This window comes from Otolemur garnettii, unplaced genomic scaffold (genome assembly GCF_000181295.1).
Source record: "Otolemur garnettii isolate 467f Iridium unplaced genomic scaffold, OtoGar3 scaffold00013, whole genome shotgun sequence".
In the NCBI taxonomy this organism is placed as follows: domain Eukaryota; kingdom Metazoa; phylum Chordata; class Mammalia; order Primates; family Galagidae; genus Otolemur; species Otolemur garnettii.
This window is the reverse complement of record NW_003852408.1, coordinates 21,069,313-21,089,745: the sequence shown is the minus strand read 5'-3', so window position 1 is coordinate 21,089,745 and position 20,433 is coordinate 21,069,313. Positions and strand designations below refer to the sequence as shown.

Genomic DNA, 20,433 nt, shown 5'->3' with positions numbered 1-20,433 from the left:
AAAAAAAAAGGATATATTTTCTATATTTTTTCCCTCAAGTACAGTCTAAGTATTTTGATTTTACATTCTATGTAGACTTTTTGGAGAGGTAGAGGTTTCAGTTAAAGTAAAATGTTTTTTGAATATTCAGATCTCACCTTTCATCTAAAATCTTTGGCAAACTGTGAAACCATCCTAAGTTCAGAAGGTGCCAGCTAACTCTGAAAGCAGGAACGGTGTGGGCGTCCAGCCTTCCAGGCTCTCTCTCTCCATTTCTATTAATTCTCCTTTTATAAATTTGGTGAACTGCTTCTTGGGTAAGTGCCTGTGAAAATGGATCTGCCTCCAAGCAGTGCTTCAGATGTGGATAATGATTATGATACGCTCTGGGATCCATTTATGAAATCTACCATTTAAGTGAAAACAATTGCACAGCAACCTAAAGAGACGAGTGGTCTATGCCTTCTTAGCAATTCCTGTGACTCTCATACTGATTCTATCCATTAGGGCCCATTTCATAAGCCTAATGTACAGTAATTCAGCTTTACCCCCTCCAATCTTTACTGCAAGTTGAGGATCAAGTGGTATTTAAAGCATGATGTATTACCACATCTGTCTAGTGCTGAATCAGGCAATAATACTTGAAAATTCCATCACTACTGGTTGTTAATGAGGCAAAACTTGGGAAAGAGGGTTGTTAACTGTGAAGCAAACAATTTCTTAGGGATCATTGTTATTGCTGTAGTCAACAGTTTATATAAAACAGCAAGATTTTTTTTCATAAAAAAGATACAGTCTGTGGCCCTTGTGGGTCTGTCTCAAAAATTGAATTTTAAGTGTTAGTCACTCCTTGGTAGTTAATAATCAGTCCGTTACCAATCTCTGTGCAAAGCCTCCCCGTGTGTGTTTATGGTGTTGGTCTGGTGCATGTAGCTGGGCTTCCCTCTCATTCTCTGTTCTCTCAAATGGCAGGATGTCAAGGTGTACGGCAAAGGGAACCCTACGAAAGTGGTGGCTGTAGACTGTGGGATAAAAAACAACGTAATCCGCCTCCTGGTAAAGGTAAGCGCTTTGAGGGTTCGTAACATTGACTGTTAGTCTTCAGCCAATTTCCTCTGTCACAGAGATAGCTTGTGCCTTCTCTCAGACTGTCAGGGGGTCACACTCTCCTTGTTTCTTTTTATCTACAAAACAGCACACTTATCCCTGTTCAAATTAGAGATATAGACTGCTATGTTTAAATAAAACCCTCAAGGGCCACTTGAACACGAATGAAGATGACAACTCTTCTCATCACATACTGAGTAACACTCTGAGCTTTGCCACATTCACTTTCTTTGGAGTTTAGGGATGACCAAAAAGCTAGAGTCAGTCTGATAGATTCTATATGTGTTATGTACCACACGTTTACAGGAGTCATGCCCCGGTGTAGGACAAAATTTCACAGTGCTTTATGTCAACTCTTAGGCAATCAATGAAAATTAAACCTTAAAAAGCCTTAAGGAGAATTTAAACATTTAAATTTAACAATGTCTTCTTGAATATTATTTTGTTAGGATCTCTCCTTTCCCAGTCTCTCTCTGTCTTTCCTTCTTTCTCTCTCTCTCACACACATGCATTTGCATAACACCAAATTAGCTTGTGTAGGGGGATTCTTTATTTAATCTCTTTGTCCAAAACTATTAGCAATACTGAAATCACTATATCGAATTCTTGTCTATTTTAATATTTTTTCTTGCCTATTTTATTAACAAAAGTTTGCTGTGGGCGGCCTGTTTTACCACTGCAATTCAGGCTGCCCACCTTCCAATTGCGAGCATAAGGTCTCTTTGCATAAAGTCTTTCTTTGGTTGGTAAGAACCTCCTGGTAGACAGTAAATGCCATAGAATTAATGATCACTGGAGTAACCTCAAATCAAAGACCAGAAAGAGTAAGTGTAAATATCTTAGCTCCGTTGCCCACAGAGATATTACCTCTAAGGTAAATATTCCACATGGGCCATCAGAGTTCGTCAGAGGGCTTAAGTTCCACTTTTCCACAGTGCTACCATATAGAATACCATAAAGAATACTTTGTTGGGGTCGCTCATGATATTCCATTAATATTTCTTGGAAATACCTTCCAAATAAGCTTTTTTACTCTCAAGTCTTTGTTTCAGGAAGTGCTTCTAGGGAAACTCTCAAAGATAAACTTCATATATACTTTTATATAGAAAAGTTCTCATATGGTATTATAGGTAACACGAGAAAACCCAAGAAAGGAGCCTGATAAATTTTATTAGCCAAGAAAAGGCAAAACTGATAACGTGGAAAAGTGGACTAATATCAATTATGTAGAAGATGAATTTGTCTTTTTTTTTTTTGCAACTCTCTGTCCCATAGCTAGTGAAGTTAAGTACAAGGCCAGTGATGGACCTTGAAACTTGTCCTGAAGTACAGGAGAGAATATTATCTAGGTTTTTTTTTTTTTGCAGTTTTTGTCTGGGGCCAGGTTTGAACCTGCCACCTCTGGTATATGGGGCTAGCGCCCTACTCCTTTGAGCCACAGGCGCTACCCTATTATTTAGTTTTTCTTCATCAAAATGTGAATAGTGTTTTTCTTCTTCACTTTCTATTGACCACTTGCTTCATTTACATCCCATAAATTACAATGAGTTACCTGAACAATGTTTGCTCAGCATTCTTTATTTATTTGAATTATACGTTATAGTTTTCTTTCCTTTAAGGTTGGTTGGTTAGTCAAGAGAAAGCCCAGTAAAATTACACTTTGGCAAAGGCAAATGTGATTAATTTGTCCTTCTTGTATTTCTTTTCCAGAGAGGAGCTGAAGTGCATTTAGTCCCCTGGAATCACGATTTCACCAAGATGGAGTATGATGGGCTTGTGATCGCTGGAGGACCCGGGAATCCAGCTCTTGCACAGCCACTAATTCAGAATGTCAAAAAGGTGCGATGAACCTGTGTATCTGTGTGAGAGGTGGGAGGAATTCTGCTCTGAAATCTGAAAGGACTATAAAACATTCCCTTTGTTCGGGTATTTGTCATTACTTATATTTGGGACCTTTGAGGAAACATGAATACATGTGTTCTATACGGAGACCAAGGAGGAGAGAACACCAGGGGCCACAGAGATTTTCTTTAGGCAAACCTTGGGCTTGCATCCTTGAGTTAATAGACTAAGTCCAATGTCCAACTGGATCTTTCCTTACGATTGTGAAATAACAACTTGTGTTTCTCATCATGACTTTGGGGCCTGTAGACTTTTAAATCTTTAAGGAAATATTACATTAGATTTCGTATTTAGTCTGAATGTTACATCTTATTGAATTCTAATGTTACAAATTTGTCAATTATGTTCTTATTTATATTTTGTTTTAATTCATTTAATTTTAATGCTCTTCTTTTTACCTTGTTAATTAAGAGAAAAAGAAAGACTCATCATTTTTACCCTTTCAGAGGCAACATTTCCTGGAAGTGTACTATTTGTTTATAAAATTTTCTCCTTGGTTTAGATTTTGGAGAGTGATCGCAAGGAGCCATTGTTTGGAATCAGTACAGGAAATTTAGTAACAGGATTAGCTGCTGGTGCCAAATCCTACAAGATGCCCATGGCCAACAGGTGAGGCAGTTATGCTTTTGTTTACAGTAATTTAGTAACTCAACACAGTAGACTTAGAGAATTTACCTGCCATTTCTTCAGAATGAACGGATAACCACTCTCTTAAGTGGTTCACGGTTGTTCTACTACCGGATACCACCTTTATTGTATTTTTGACAGGCAGCCTTCTCTAACAGTAACTTTGCTGTAGTTTAAAGTTATTTTCCTTTCCTTAGCTTGAACTGAGGTTATAATACTCAATCAAATGGTATTCCAAGGCAAACTGTTCTGATTTTAAGCTTGATTTCAGATCATTGAAACATTTAAAAAAGCTCGTGTGACTTAAGAACTGAGAAATCTTCAGATCCTCTTATTTTCACTTTTTTTTTTAATCTCAAACGATGTGAATTTATTTACTAATCATGCTTTGTTCCATGGCCCACCTTCTACATAAAGTATATTTCGGAATGATTCGGGTCTGAGCAGTCATCTCTTTACTATATCTCAATAAGTTTTCTCTGACTTTAAAATTACTTTAAAATTATTTTAGGTCCCACTAAAGTAAGTTGCTTATATTTGTCTGTTTCTGTTAAGCTAGTGAGCAACTCTTTTTGTTAGAAGCGCCATGCCTCCTTTGCTAAAACTGACTAGAGACATTTCATAGACCTGATATTTAATATACAACAGAGCTTCTTGAATTGATTTTTGTTGCTAAAATTATTGGGATTAACAATCTGTGACTTTTCTTACAGAGTGATTTTCACTAAGCAATTTAAACTTTTCAATTTTGATAGGCATTTCTTGTTCACTACTTTACAAACTAATGCATCTATGTTCTTCTCTTCACTTTTCCTTTACCCTATTCTTCTCCTTTTTCTCTCCAGAGGCCAGAACCAGCCTGTTTTGAATATCACAAATAGACAGGCCTTCATTACTTCTCAGAATCATGGCTATGCTCTGGACAGTGCCCTCCCTGCTGGCTGGAAACCACTTTTCATGAATGTCAATGATCAAACCAATGAGGTAAGTGTTGTCAACAAACTAGTTCAGTTGGTGATAAGAGGTGCAGGACATTTTGCTAAATTGATACTTAATAATTGTCCATACTTGTGGGGTGCATATGATATTTTGATGCATGCATGAAATATATAATGATCAGATCAGGGTATTTAAGATATCCATCATCTCAAACATTTATCATTTCTTTGTATTAGGAACGTTTCAAATCTTCTTTCCTAGCCATTTTTGAAACATACAATAAATTATTGTCAATTATAGTCATCCAGGGCTTTTAATACACTGTGATACAAATTACTTTTCTCTTGTTTATGTGGGACAATTTTGGGAGGGAACGTTCAGGAATGATTACACATTATGTCCCATAGACCTCTGCTTTTAAAAAGTCATTTCTCTCTGTCTTCATTTCTCATCAGTTAAGCCTTTAAGATCCACTCGTTGAGTCTTTAATCAACAATTCTGTTAAATATTCGCTGTCAGTGGGCCAGTGGTCCAAATTTGTTTTGCCCAATCTAGGTAGAACTCTGGGACTTGCTTGGGACTAGAGTAATCCTTAGAAAGACCCTTGGATTAGTAATTTAAAAGTTGAAGATAATATGAGGATTTGAGTTCATACTGACCAGAGCCCAGAGGGTCCCAAAGGTTATAGACCAAATCTGTTGTTATTTAAGGAAACCATATTTGGTTGAGTTTCATTGGCCCATTTTCTTTTCTTACCAACATAGTTAGCTATGTACATCCTTAAGCTCTCCAATCATGTGAATGGTACTATTATTCTAGTTTTAGAAATTTTATTAAGGATTTAACTCAGTTTTTTCTTTGAATTTTATTGTCCACTGAATTATACATAGCCACACTTGATATTCATTGTTACAGAAGGAATTTCTTCCTGTTTCTTATTCCTTTAGGGGATTATGCATGAGAGCAAACCCTTCTTTGCTGTGCAGTTCCACCCAGAGGTCAGCCCAGGGCCGACGGACACTGAGGTACGTCAGAAAGAAGAGGCCTTTTATAGACATAAGAATAATTAGAAATGTGTTTATGTGAAAATTCAAGAAACCAAAATAATCACCCCAGATGATCTTGGTATATACAATATTCTCAAGAAAAGTGCTTTGGTAATACATATTTTGTATTAAAATTTCCCCATAAATATCACAGAGGAAATTTTTTTAATCTTTTTTTAAAATTTAAAGTGGGAAAGCTCTTAGGAAACCAGAAGTGATGCTATTTTTATTTAAACCCATTATCATTCTAATATATTTAGTTCTGAAATTTACAATTGTTGTAATATGCAAATGAATTCCCTCTTGCTCCCTCTCCTTCTCATAACTGAAATGAAATTTTAATCCCCCATCTGTGACTTCACAGAAATCCCTATGGCAACTGATTGTGTAGCCACTAAGGGAAAATAAACAGCAGCAGGAGAAAGAGGGGTAGGGGTGTGGGGAGGAGAGAGGGCATGCGTGCACACGCCTCGGATTCAGATGGCTTAAGGAAAGAGCCATAAGAAATGCTTAGAGGAGTTTTGGGTTTAATCTAAGCATTTTTACTTTTTTTGTGTGAGTTCTCCATTCAATGTTCAAGCACAAGAGCTCCTGGTGGCACCCAGAAAGCCACCAGTGAGTCTGGTGTGATTCCTCCCCTTGCACACGAGGGGTCCCTGGTAGTAAATCTACCTTGTTGGAAGATATTTTCAGGAAGGAAATTTTGGTAAAATGAGGAGGAGAATGAGAGCTTTCCTTCTGTATGCTTTGCTCTCTCATCCCTGAATTGCATTTTTAGGTATTCGCATTTCGTTCCTGTTTTAACAGTATTAGGAGATAGTGGTTTTTAATAGCCAAAGTCAGTATAACCTTGAAACTCACGCTGAAACTCACAAATAAAATTTAGTTATGTGTACCATCATATACATGCTAAGTACTTTTTAAATTTAAATCGGCATATATTAGTACTTCAGATTAGGAACACTGTAATAAGATATGTGGTAACATTCACTTGTCATGTAATTCAATGTTTTTTTCCTCCTGCCAAATATTTGCAGAATGAATATCCTTTGTTGAAATTTGTCCTGTCTAGTGAAGTGACAGAGAGTAAATTCTTTGTAAAATTTAAGAATAATCTTTAGAGATTTCTTTAGAGCTAGTAGAAATGCAGTATTTATAATTCTAGGATGCATAAGTGGTACAACTTGTATTTTTTTTTGTCCAATTAGATTTGCTTTACTGGAAGAAAATGATACACAATTAAGGAGCTGAAAACTGGACATTCTTAGAAGGCGTCTGAAATTTTTATTGTTAAAAACTTTTTAATAGGACTTCAAGTGAATAGTTAGAAGTGTTTATTTGATCTGGTTCTCATAGTAGTAAATATTTAGTTATTGGCAAAAAAGCAAAAACTTTCCATCAAAAAACCTATATTAAAATATTTGTTGCTTATCTGAAGTTCAAATTTAACTGGGCCTCCTGTATTTTATCTGCATCCTTATGAGTTTTGAAGCTTCTGACTAGTTGGTCATCTTTTTTTCTAGTACCTGTTTGATTCCTTTTTCTCGCTGATAAAGAAGGGAAAAGGTACCACCATTACATCGGTTCTACCAAAGCCAGCCCTCGTTGCATCTCGAGTTGAGGTCAGTACATATGGGCTTGTTTTTGGTTTAATGAATTTTGGATTTTCTCTATCACGTGATGAATTTTTATAAAGTAAAAGAAATTGTAAATGTATGTAAGATGACTAGTAACATTGTAATCCACTGTTACTTTGCAACTAATAATTTATATATATATATTTTCTTGATGATGTTCATTGGAATTTTGATATTTTGATTTAAAATAATATCTTTTAATGTTTACTTCTTCTGGAATGTTTACAATAACATAACTTAATACAGAATAGAGTTTAGTTGACATCTTGGTATTTCCCATTTCCCCCAAACTCATAGCCCTACATAAGCTTGATATATAGTTCAGACTACAAAATCTTTATAAGTGATAGAATACTTTTTGATTCAATTTGAGTAAGTATTAATCAGCATCATGAATGGAACAATATTATTTAACCTCCAGAAAGCAAATGGATAAATATTAATATAGCATATGATTTCAATCTTTATTCATTTGTGTATGTTAATGTGATGAGGTTTCTACCCATTTCTTTTATGGTTAAATTACACACACAAATCCCATTATTATATAGAATTTAGAGGATATATATATGTATTTAAAAATATACATGCAAATATACATAGATGCATATTTTACACATATATAAGAATATGTAGATTTTTTAGTTATTTATATAGGTTTAAATAAAATATAAACATTTTACAACATTTTTTAAAAGTTTAAAAAACTTCATAAACTGTGGAAATTGCACTGAAATTAGAGATGTTTAAATTGTCACTCTTCTCCCTTATATGTTATGTATTTTTCAAAACATTGTATCTTAAATCACCAAACTCAGACAATGTAGTTTCTTCTCCACTCTTGAAAATACCTTCTGTTCACCACTTTAGTAACAAAAGCAATGTCTTTTTTCCTATTGATTACAGGTTTCTAAAGTCCTTATTCTCGGATCAGGAGGTCTGTCCATTGGTCAGGCAGGTGAATTTGATTACTCCGGATCTCAAGCTGTAAAAGCCATGAAGGTGAGAGAATATGATCTTTGCTAAAATTAATATACTTCCTTTAATGAGTCTAATTAGTATTTTATAATTTAGATTTATGACACTACCTCTCTTCAAAGTCACTGTAATTATTCCCTTTAACTATTCCTTACACATATTAAAGAAAGCTCGATCACGAACATGGTTTTCAGCTTTCTCAAATACTCACGCTTGCTTATTAGGGAGGTTAGATGGGTCTCCAAAATTATTTAAGTTATTGCCTACTAATACTGAAAACATATAAACATTAATTGATGCTGCTTACTGCTTTTGAGGCAGTGAGTTTTCAAATATCTTGTCTTTTATGTGGAAGATGGAGTCGTGGGTGCTTTAGAGTACCTTAATGCACTACGGGTAGCTTTGGGCATCTCTGCGGTTGAAATGGAAAGCTCCAGGTGGGGGAGTAAGGGCAACAATGGATTTCATTCAAGCTTTAGAAGTTATTAACTTTCCCCGGGGGACCCAATTCCCTGTCAGCAACTTGGAACACAATATGGTTTGGCTGAATTTTCAAGTGAAAAAGAAAATTTGACAACCAAATTGGGAAGGGCATCCTTCCTGTTCCCTCAAACCCTCTCAAGATCTTTCAACCCTTATTTCAGTAAAATAAACCTTTAGAAAAATTCCATTGTATGTAAGGAATTTCTCTTGAAGAGCTCACTCAGCCTCTCTGTCTTTGGTGTCTTTATTTCCCTGTACGGTGCCACCCTGGTGCCAATCAGAGGCAATGAGAACTCTTGGCAATCTGGCCTCAGGCTTTGCAGTGTGACTAGAGACCTAGGGAGGAGAGTGCAATGCAGGAAGGCAGCTGGAGATTGGGATGGCAAATGTGGAGAAGTTGACCAAAAGTTTTCTTTTTTTTTCTTATTTTCATTTTTCTATATTCAAAGATTTTCACCTGACGGATGTCTATTAAAAAGAGGTGGAACACAGTCCCAATGACCTTACTCTTCTTCCCATTCATTTTTATTTTTTAATAATCTCCTCCATGCATGCCCGGGTGAATGTATTTACAAAATGATGCTTTGCCTTTCACAATTGTATTATGATTCAACTTCTCATCAACAGATAATTGGAAGATGTATAGTGGCTTATCGTATTTAGAACATAATCTAACTGTGTTCAGGGTTTAGAATGCATTTAACTAGTATACAATTTTTACTCTATTTGGGAGTTTCCATCCATTGGGTAAAGTTATACATTTTTGACCTAAAGAATAGGAATTATTAGATCATATTTTAAAAGAAGTTAATGGAGACAAATATGTAGACTAAAAATATAAAATTGATACATGTATTATAAAAAAGAGAAAAATGATGCAAAATTGATTAGAATGGTTTGAAATTATTTATGATTTTAAGTAAAGGGACACTTATTACAGGCACGTATCAGATCCTTTCCTGTATACTCTAACATATAAAAAAATTATTGTTCATTGCATAACGTTCAGAAAGTACTTAAATATATTTAAGTTTGTTGGTACTTTAGAAGTAATACTTTCTATAACTTCTGCTGATGATGTTCTCTTAGTTTGGACTCAATTATTTAAATTCCAACCCACATTCTAAATGCATTTACTTATCTATATGTATCTTTCTAACATTTCATTAATATAAGACTCTTAAAATCTTGAGCAATGACTCATATTGGGGAAAGGGTCTGGGACTTGAGTCATAACACCTCGATTGGAGTCCTAATATTGCCACTTATCAGCTATATGACCTTTAGCAAGCATTTAACCTTACTGAATCTCAATTTCTTTGTCTAAAAGGTGGAAATTTCTTTCCTGGTCTTGGCATTAAAATCAAATAAATTGATAAAAAGATACATTACAAACATTAAAGCTCTATTTTAATTTAAGGTAACATGAAAAAGATTTAATTTTTTTTTCAGATCCTCCCCTCAAGGATGTATAGGCTTTCAAGGATAATTTCTAGACTTTCATCTGAATATGTTGTTGATTTTTTAGAAGAACTTAAAATTGACATGCTAATCTATCAAATAATAAAAGCCATCTGGCCATATTTTATAAAAGTATTTTGCTAAATGTCACCCTTACTCTGGTTTATAGGACAGTTATTCTTAGTAACCTGGTAACCTATATGAAGAATTGTTTTTTAGATCTCTCCAGATAGAAGGTATGAGATAGGGCTCTGAATACAATTATATTATTCATACATAACATTCATGGGTGCATGCATATATTTAAAATTTTTTTGCCATATAGGTTTTTACAAATATAATTGTAGAAACAGCTGTATAATGTTCTTTATTAAAACCAGTATGGCAGGCATGAAAACAGGAAATCAAAAGAAGGTTCTTGGTGCAACCAGCCCAAAAGGACCACATGAGCCTGCATTTTAAATGTACACTCAATATTGTTCTCTGATAAATGATAAAAGTAGAAGCAGCTTTCATGTTGCCTCTTGCTTCAGTTATATTTACTCATTTAAAAAATTTTGGAGTATTTCCCTCTTTTAATGCTGATCAGTAGCACGGGTGGACTTCTAAGCAAATTCTATAGGATTGGTTCATCTTAACTTGACATCTCCAGTGGCAAGAAATTCATGGTGGACCTTAGGAGGCAGCCAGTTCTTTTTGTATAGTTTTGTTTCCAAGAATTTCTTCCTTCCTTTGACAAATGCTGGCTCTTAACGTTCATTCTCTATTACTATTAATGATCTCTATGGCTCATAGAATAATCTAAAAGCTTCAGTAACCTTCACTGGAGAGCGGCCATTCTTGTCTTTCGACCATGCATTCAGATACTGGATCCTTTTGTTTCTTTCAGGAAGAAAATGTGAAAACTGTCCTGATGAACCCAAACATTGCCTCAGTCCAGACCAATGAGGTGGGCTTAAAGCAGGCAGACACTGTCTACTTTCTTCCCATCACCCCCCAGTTCGTCACAGAGGTTATCAAGGCAGAACGGCCAGATGGGTTAATTCTAGGCATGGGGGGCCAGACAGCTCTGAACTGCGGTGAGTTCTAAGTTTAGTTGTAGAGTTTTGATCCCTGCATCTGTGTAAGATATTTTATTTGAACCCATCTAAAAATTGTGCCCTGTGTGTTCATAAAACCTTTCCTTCAAAGTGTGAAGAAGCAGGTAACAGATAGCCACCTAAAAAATGTCAGATGATGAATATTGCTAGTTTATTTGACAAACAGCAGAGAGATAAAGAAACCTTTTGATTTAATGCTCCAGAGCAAATAGGTTTCTTGGGTTTCCCTCCTCTTCCCTGGGATATTGCTTTCTCTGTTTCCATGGAAGTCCTAAAAACTATTATAAATGAAAAAATGGAAATTAGCACTGATTGCAAAAAAAAAAAAAGAGCAAACTTTGATTACGTGCTCTTATAGATCAGCCCTATAGCATTTTTAACCTTTTACACATATTTTCATGATAACAGAGATCATTTTCTCTACCATTCCTTCAAGCATTTACGAAGTCTACTTCTCTGTTCTCTTTTAATGCTTCAAATATTTGGATTTAGATATGAATGCAGATCTCTTTATCTAGTTTTACATAATTTGTATTTCAAATATAAAAGACTCAGCCAAAGTTTTGATGGCAACACAATGAAAACACAAACAATTTTGATTATTATTTTTAAACCCAGATAGATGCCCATATCTTTGAGATTACTTAAAGAATAGAATTTCATTCTAGGCATGGATTTTAGAAGGAAAAGAAATGTACTAACACTTCAAGGCTCAAAGTAATACTATAATTTTTATGAATAAGAATAGTAAACATGATTTGCGGAGGTGATGATATAAGGGATAGTAGCATCAGTAGCATTTTGTTAGATTGTCTCTAGAATTTTAATTTTAATTTTTTTCCTTAAGTGCAATTCTATTGTGGACTATGGTGGCTTCCTGGATTTAATTTTAAGTTTAAAAAATAATTGTATTCAGATACTGTAAAAGAAGATGCAAAATTTGAGGTTTTAAAAACTAGTTATATTTGGTTCTGCTGTAGGAGTGGAACTGTTCAAGAGAGGTGTGCTCAAGGAGTATGGGGTGAAAGTCCTGGGAACTTCAGTTGAATCCATTATGGCCACAGAAGATAGGCAGCTGTTCTCAGACAAACTAAATGAGATTAATGAAAAGATTGCTCCAAGTTTTGCAGTGGAAACGGTAAGAATCCTTTGATCTGGAGAAACCAGGGCATTATTTGTCTTGGGTTATGGGGAGAATGATTTGTCATGGCTAATAATAATTCTTAAATTGTTATAATTGCATACATTTTATTCCAGAAATGTGTTAGAGACATTTCACATTATTTCAGAGACATTGTAAATGAATTGTCACATTCAATACTGAAAAGCTAATGAGAGGTATCAATTTTTTTCTTACAAAAGCGAAACATAAGCGGTTGAAATGGTTTATCCATGGTTTAAGTACCAGTGGTCTTCAGATCTTTTGAATGGAAACCAGAAAGAACTGTACTCATTCTTATATTCTTCCTGGAATCACCCACACTTTTGTGTTTGTGAATGCCCCACAAGTAAGATTGGATTTAAAACAATTTTGAAATGGAATAAACATTTTAGAATAAAAGGTTCCAGTCAGTAACATTCATGAGTGTGAAACCTGTGGCTTAGACATTTAACGTGAACAGATAGCTTTGCTTTTTGTTATTTACTTTCAACCATATCAACCAAATGCCTGTCAATAGGCTATTTCTAATCACTAGGAAAAGTCAGCTTGCTGTACATCTGCTATTGCCCCTGACTTTTATTCATTTTTTAATTTTAAATTTTTATGGGTATAGGATAATTTCTATTTATGGGATGTAGGTGATGTTTAGATACAGGAATACGATATAGATTCAATCACATCAGGGTATTTGAGTTATCCATCACTTCAGGTCTCTATCATTTTTTTCTGTTAGGAACATTTGAGTTATACTCTTTTTAGTTCTTTTAAATATACCCCACCTTACTGTTGATTATAATCACTTTGTTGTGCTATCAGATATTGTTTATTCTATCTAACTATATTTTTGAGTATTCTCTCTTTTTTTCTTAGCCAAAAGTCTTGTCAATTTTATCTTTTCAAAAAACCAGTTTTTCACTTCATTGATTTTTTTGTTTCAATCTCCTTTATTTCTGCTCTGATCTTTATTATTTATTTTCTTTTAGTAATTTTAGGTTTTGTCTTGCTCTTTTATTCCTCGTTCTCTGAGATACATTATTAGGTTGTTTATTTGAAATTTTTCTATTTTTTTGATGTAGGCACTTATTACTATAAGCTTTCCTCTTACTGCTTTTGTTTTATACAATAGGTTTTGACATGTGTCTTCACTTTTATTTGTTTGGAGAAAATTTTTAATATTTTTCTTGGTCCCTTCATTGACCCCATTGTCATTCAGGAGCAGAGGTACTGTGTGTGTATATTTTTCAATGTTCTTTTTGTTACTGAACTCTAGTTTTTTTTTTTTTTTTGAACTCTATTTTTATTCCACTGTAGTCAGAGAAAATACTTGATTTGATTTCAATTTAAAAAAATGTTAAGACTTGTTTGTGGCCTAACAATTTATCCTTGAGAATGATCCATGAGCTGAGGAGAAGTGCATTCTGATGTGCATTCTTTAGCTGTTGGATGAAATGTTCTGTAAAGAGCTAATAGGTCCATTTGGTTGGTAGTGTGGATTAAGTCTGATGTTTCTTTCTTGATTTTCTGTCTGGACGATCTGTCTAATACTGAGAGTGGAATGTTGAGGTCTCCAATGACTACTCTATTGGGGTATATTTCTTTTTTTTAGCTCTGATAATATTTGCTTTTACCTGGGTGCCCTCGTGTCAGGTGTATACATATTGAGAATTTTTTGTCCTCTTACTGAATTGACCTTTTTATCATTACATAATGAAATTTCTTTACCTCTTTTTATAGTTTTTGTCTTGGAATCTGTTTTATCTAATGGAAATATAACTACTTTTGCTTTATTTTGGTTTCCCTTTCATGAAATATCTCTTTCCTTCCTTTCATTTTTAGTCTATGTGTATCTTAATATGTGAAGTGTGTTTCTTGTAGATGACATATAGTTGGAACTTTATTTTTCTTTTGATGCATTTCACTGCTCTCTTTGAATTGGAGAGTTTAATCCATTCACATTCAATGTTGTTATTGGTAGGTAAGTACTTTTCACTGCCATGTTGTTATTTGATTTCTGGTTGTTTGTGTTTCTTTCTTTCAATCTTCCTTCCTTCCTGTCTTTTTTTTTTTGTTAAAAGGGATTTTTTCTGGTGGTGTGTTTTAATATCATTCTTCTTTGGTGTTTGTTTTCTGATTTGAGATTATTGTGAGGCTTGCAAAAACCATTTTATAATCAACATATTACAACTCTGTTTACAAACAAATAAGCAAAGATAAATCTAACAGAAGTTCAAGACGTCAATTCCACCCGCCATTGCTTTTTGACTTTTTGTTCTTTCCATCTATATGTTTTTACATTAGCTCTCTCAAAAAATTATTATCAGTATTTTTGATAGGTTTGTGTTTTAGTCTTCCCACTCAAGATATAATGAGTCTGTACACAATAATTACAGCAATAGAATATTCTATATTTGAGGGACTTACTGTAACTAGTGAATTACATACCTTTAGATGATTTCTTATTGTTCATTAACATCTCTCTTCCCAAGTTCCCCACTGTTTTCTTTTTTTTGGCTGGTGGGGGAGCTAGCAGGAACTCACGTATCAGGGCAGAGGACTTCTCTCAGGTTGGGCTAGTCTAAATGCTCCCTCTGTGAGCACTAGCAGATTTCTGCCCTGTGCTGTGTTCACTTGTGACAGGGCTGCCCTGAATTGCAATGTACTATCCCACAATTACTTCACTCTTTTTTCCCCACTTACACAGATTCTCTCTTCATTGGGCCCAGGTAGGTGGCACTAGTAGGGCCTTGGGGAGGTGTTGTATAGGCAATGCAAGACTTTTCTGCCCTCCCTGGCACCTCTTCTCTTGACATAACTTTAAAATCAGGTACTATGATTGCTCACCTGCTTTTTGATTCTTCAGAAGGTGATTCCTTGTGTAGATGGTTGTTGAATTTGCTGTTTGTGTAAAGGGGCAATCACTGGAGTTTTCTATTTAGTAATTTTTCTCTGTCCCCCTCCCTCTAACTTCATTGTTGTTTTCAGGCATATATGTAATTGGTGAAGTGGGGGTGCTAGAGGCAGTTTTAAATGCAACTTCTTCATTGTAGAAATAGGCAAATCATTAGGGATAGGCAAGTACTGGTGGGACAACTAAAATTGGGTTATGCATGTTTCAGAAGAGGATGCGACCAAGTACATACTGTGTTACCAAGCTGTCAATCAAGAATAATCCCAGGATAGCTCTGCTGAACATTGTGGGAAGCTCCTGCCATACCTTTATTCTTCCATTGCCAGATTTAATTATGTCCTTGCTTCCTCAGGATGAGAAACAGGCATATGGGAAAGGTGTAATTACATTCCCAATGGTAGTGTAATAATATTCCATGACAGAAAAATATAGTCACCATATGTTGTATTCTGTAAGTTAAAAAAAAAAAATTCCTAGCTTCTGGGACTTTTCTCTGACTAAGATTGAAAAAGGAGAATTTTCTTCTATATATAGGGTTCCTAATGGCTTATTGTGGTAATACCAAATTAATTTCAGCAGCTTCTACTTGTTTCATTAAGAGATGGACTTTTAAAATGAATTTTAAAATTTGATAATTCAATATAGCTCTCATTTTCAAATGAATAATGACTATTTCTGCTTTGGGTATGGTTCTGTTTTTATTGGAGAAGGTAAAATTTTCCCCAAAAGTATATCTTTAAAACTCCTTCTGGGTGTATACATATCGCTCCTAGAATTTCATATAAATTTATATAACAGTACTTATTTTGCAGAAAGAGATGAGGGAATACTTGAACATTTTTTATACCTATGCCCTTCTAGAATAAATTGATTTACCTGAATTGCCAGACTCTCTTTTCTGCTACTGTGGTCAGCTTTTAAAATTTAGCATTCTTGTTGACAGATGGAGGATGCATTGAAGGCGGCAGACACCATTGGGTACCCAGTGATGATCCGTTCTGCCTATGCCCTGGGCGGGTTAGGCTCAGGCATCTGTCCCAACAGGGAGACCTTAATAGACCTTGGCACAAAGGTATGCATTTTCATAGACAATATTCTTATAGACCCAAAAAACTGACTTCATATACCCTTTCAACTGGAGAAAGTTATATAATGAGAATACACCTTCTCACCATTGACTAAATCCCCATGATGTTTTCTAAGTGTATTGTCCAAAAGACAGCACTTTTGAGAGGGAAGCGCAGTGCCACTGTTTGTGCTGGGATGCAGTGACAAGCCACGTGGTTCTAGATAAAGTATTTTACTTAAAAGTTCTTACATTGTATAATCTACAGACTTCAATGACATGAACTTAATACAACTCCATCTTCCTCTGTTTCAAAATCTACTTTAAAATATTTAAAAGCTAAAATATATTTTATCGGCTAAGGAAAAATAGAATATGATATCCTATTTTTCATTTTTTAAAAAAATAATGTGAAATGGACCATATTCAGTAAGTGAAATAAAGCACTTTGCGTGGCTTGGCTTTCTCCCAAGTTCAGTATATGCAATATAAACCTCTCAGTATAAAAATGAGTGAACTTTGTTAACTACTACACACACAACAAAAACAAAAGTTGATATTTAAGTGTTTTAATTTATTTCTTATCAAATCACTTTAACATAGTACTAAGTACTTCTTTTCTTGAGTATTAAAGGAAAAATCTTGAGATAATTAAGATATTCTCCAAAAAGTGAATTAGAGATTAATACAGAAAATGTCTTCCAGGAAAATAGACTTTTGTCCACATTCTACTTCTATGGAATAAACCAGTGCCTGGAAATACTGAAGGATCAATAATTACTTTGAATGAATACATATGTGTGTAGCCAAGAATCTCACGTAGCTTACATGGCAGTCATGGAGGCAAATTTGGCAGAATCAATGTGAGGCTACTTTGGGGAGTGCTTAGTAAACAGCTCAAGCATAGCTTACAGATTTATCGTTACTTTCTGAATTGAAATAAATGAGACTTTAATTGTTGACATAAGATATTGAGAACATAGACTTACAATTAAAAATACTTAAATAATTACATATGAACTGCTTGAATTTCATTTTTTCTAAAGTTGTGAAAAATTACAAAAAAGAGGTAAACATCATATATATGTATATATATATGTTTTTTGTTTCCATTCTGTATTTTGAAATCATGTATTTAAGGCAAAATCATACTCATGGGGATATAAAAGTTTATTTCCTCTAGCACATTAGGTGTTTTATCTGTTTTCAATTTCATTATTTCCACCAATAGTGGCAATGTGTGCTTATTTGGTATTAAAATATTCTTCATTGTATAAAAAAACCCTTTTGGATACTGAATATTTTATATAAAAAATTGCCCATTTGGAATAAGATAGTTTTCAATTACTAATCAATAGGTCTTTGAATAGTTTGCCTTCTTGAAAAACACCTAGCTTTTCCCTTGAGAATAATTAGTTCTATCTTTATGTCCTAAACTATCTCCTTATTCTCCTGAGGTTATAATTAATGCCATTAAAAGCTACATTAATTCACCCAGGTCCCTAAATTAACTTTTTATGTAAAATCTGAGATTCAAAAGAAAAGAAGCAGACTGAGGAACAGGTGAAGATGACCTCCATTTCCTTATTCCCCCAAATCCATTCTACTTCATTAGAATGCAAAAAGCTTCCCCAATTTGTATCCTTTGTTTCCTAAATTTCTTCTTCTAGCAGGCAAATGGAATGACAAATTAATCATTATTTATTGTTATCATTGGCTACATGATTTCTTCACCACTTTGAAAACCTCATCGTGGTCAGCCGTGGGAACAATTTTCAATTGCATGTGCGAGAGCCCTTAACGATGACTGAGATTAAAAAAACAGCGTTGAGACACATTATAGAAAAACTTACATTGAGTTATTTTATTATACTGCCTACTAATCATTTGAAAAAGTTCAAACTACATTCATTTTCACTGCTACCCTAAATTGAATATATTATGAAACAAAAGGACATTTCTGTCTTAGATTATGAGCTACATGTCCTAAGGTCAGAGATTGCCTATTCATATTCTGGGTTCAGTATTCTACCTACTGTGGACATTCTGTAAATAGGCAATGATAATTACACTAATTCATATCTGTCTAATCAGGTATACATGATACATGACTCAGGGTAGTTAAGCACTTAGGCAGTGATTAACCACAATAATAGTCACATAAGATTCATAAGAGTCTTCTAATTCCTAAGTTTCTTATGCCATCTTGGCTAACTGTTTATAACCATCATCATCTCCTTTCTCCTCCTCATCAACATCAACTAACTTTTATTGTGTGTGTCGCTGTACAAAGCACCCTCAGCTATTTTAGAGAGAGTCGGAGTCTTTAGACTTATTTTTCCACATTTATTCACACTTATCACATTTTCCAGTTTCACAGAAGCCTAGCTGCTGAAATAATTTCATTTTCCTCTGCCTGATTGCCCAATTATTTTCTCTTTTTCCTAAATTAGTTTGATTTAATGTCACATCAGCACTTTGAATGGCAAGCCTCAATAATGCAAATCAAGCGCATTCACTGCGGGATGCTATTCCTAGCACCTCGCTGAATGGTGCCTTCTGGAGTGTAGGGAAGGATGAAGATTCGTTTTGTGACTTCAGTGCTGACCATGATTTAAGCCAGGCATTTTGCCAAGTATCCCGGTTTAGGCCACTGTCTTCTCTTACTCTTTGATACCTTTTGTCACCAATTTTTAGGCCTTTGCTATGACCAACCAGATTCTGGTGGAGAAATCAGTGACAGGTTGGAAAGAAATAGAATATGAAGTAGTCCGAGATGCTGATGACAACTGTGTCACCGTCTGCAACATGGAAAATGTTGATGCCATGGGCGTTCACACAGGTAGGCAAAGAAATCTTCAGGAATTCCAGAGATGCCTTCAGCTCACGTCTCTGATGGCCACACTCACCTTTATGGTGTTCTTCTCCTTATGTTATTTCTAGCTGACAGACAAGTGATCACATTTTTCACATGTATAGTATTTTACAGTATTGGAAATATTCTCACGTTTTATTTGATCTACACAAAAACCCTATGAAGTAAGGCAGGTATTATTATACTGATTTCACTTGAGCAAAAGGTTAAAGATAAACAATTTAGTGGTAAAATCTGTAAGACTTAGTAAGAAGTGAAGTAAGAAGTGAAGTGAAGTGAAGTAAGAAGTGAAGTAAGAAGTGAACTTGAGAAGACCTAAAGCGGACAGAGGTGTTAGTCAGCAAGTAAATGAGAAAATAGGCACAGGTAAGAGAAACAGATTTCTCAGGAAGGTAAACTAGTTGGGTGAGAGGGCAAAGATGATGACCGAAGTTTTAGAAATGCTAAATTTGAGGCGTGGGTGGTATTCTATGAAGGGAGTCGAGAATGTGGAAATGGAGTTCTGGAAAACAGAACAGAAATGAAGTTGAGACGAGGTCATTGGAAATCATTGCTATATAGGAAACAAAGCTGCAGGCTTAGAAAAAGTATTCAGGAGTGTAGGTACATAAAGGGGAGAGGCAAACTTTGAACCTGGGAAACATTTAGATTTATAGAGCAGGATAGAGAAAATGGACTAGTGTTGAAGGCAGAAGGGAGGAATGGAGAGTAAGGAGGGAAACCGGGGTAGTACAGTCCCAAGTAAGCCAATGCAGGACATATTTTATGCAGGATTTTTGTTTTTGGTAGTATTAAATGCTATGCAAGATCATGAATGATAAATGATTTAAATTTGGCTTTTTAAATGTCCGAGAGGACAATTTCATTGCAAAGTTAATTCTGTGAGCCCAGTTGAAAGGAATTATATGGCAATGAGTGATAAACAGAATTGGCAAACTTGCAAGAAGCTCAGGCATGTAAAGTAGTGAGAGTGAAGATCTGTGTGATTGTCTGGTAATGTTGGGAGAGGGGCTTCTCGAGGCCTGAGCATGCTTGAGGGCAGAAGTAATGGAGACTGAAGGTATAAAGGGCTGAGTGGTGAGGAGTGAGAATGAGAAGGTCTGAGATGCAGAAAGCACGTGGATAAGCCAGTCTGGACGAGGAGGGGATAACATTCCAGGGAA

At 34.9% G+C, this 20,433-nt stretch overlaps 1 protein-coding gene across 1 annotated transcript in view; it reads left to right on the top strand.

Annotated features, from left to right (window-relative positions):
* The window catches only part of CPS1 (carbamoyl-phosphate synthase 1), a 115,448-nt gene that overhangs the window by 27,462 nt on the left and 67,553 nt on the right, over positions 1–20,433 (top strand). Inside the window, exons 7-17 of the mRNA XM_023510373.1 lie at positions 952–1,041; positions 2,797–2,925; positions 3,491–3,597; positions 4,461–4,599; positions 5,502–5,579; positions 7,124–7,222; positions 8,144–8,239; positions 11,049–11,238; positions 12,240–12,397; positions 16,273–16,401; positions 19,093–19,237. Of these exons, the coding sequence (XP_023366141.1) occupies positions 952–1,041; positions 2,797–2,925; positions 3,491–3,597; positions 4,461–4,599; positions 5,502–5,579; positions 7,124–7,222; positions 8,144–8,239; positions 11,049–11,238; positions 12,240–12,397; positions 16,273–16,401; positions 19,093–19,237 (1,360 nt within the window). The remainder of the gene's footprint in view (positions 1–951; positions 1,042–2,796; positions 2,926–3,490; positions 3,598–4,460; positions 4,600–5,501; positions 5,580–7,123; positions 7,223–8,143; positions 8,240–11,048; positions 11,239–12,239; positions 12,398–16,272; positions 16,402–19,092; positions 19,238–20,433) is intronic.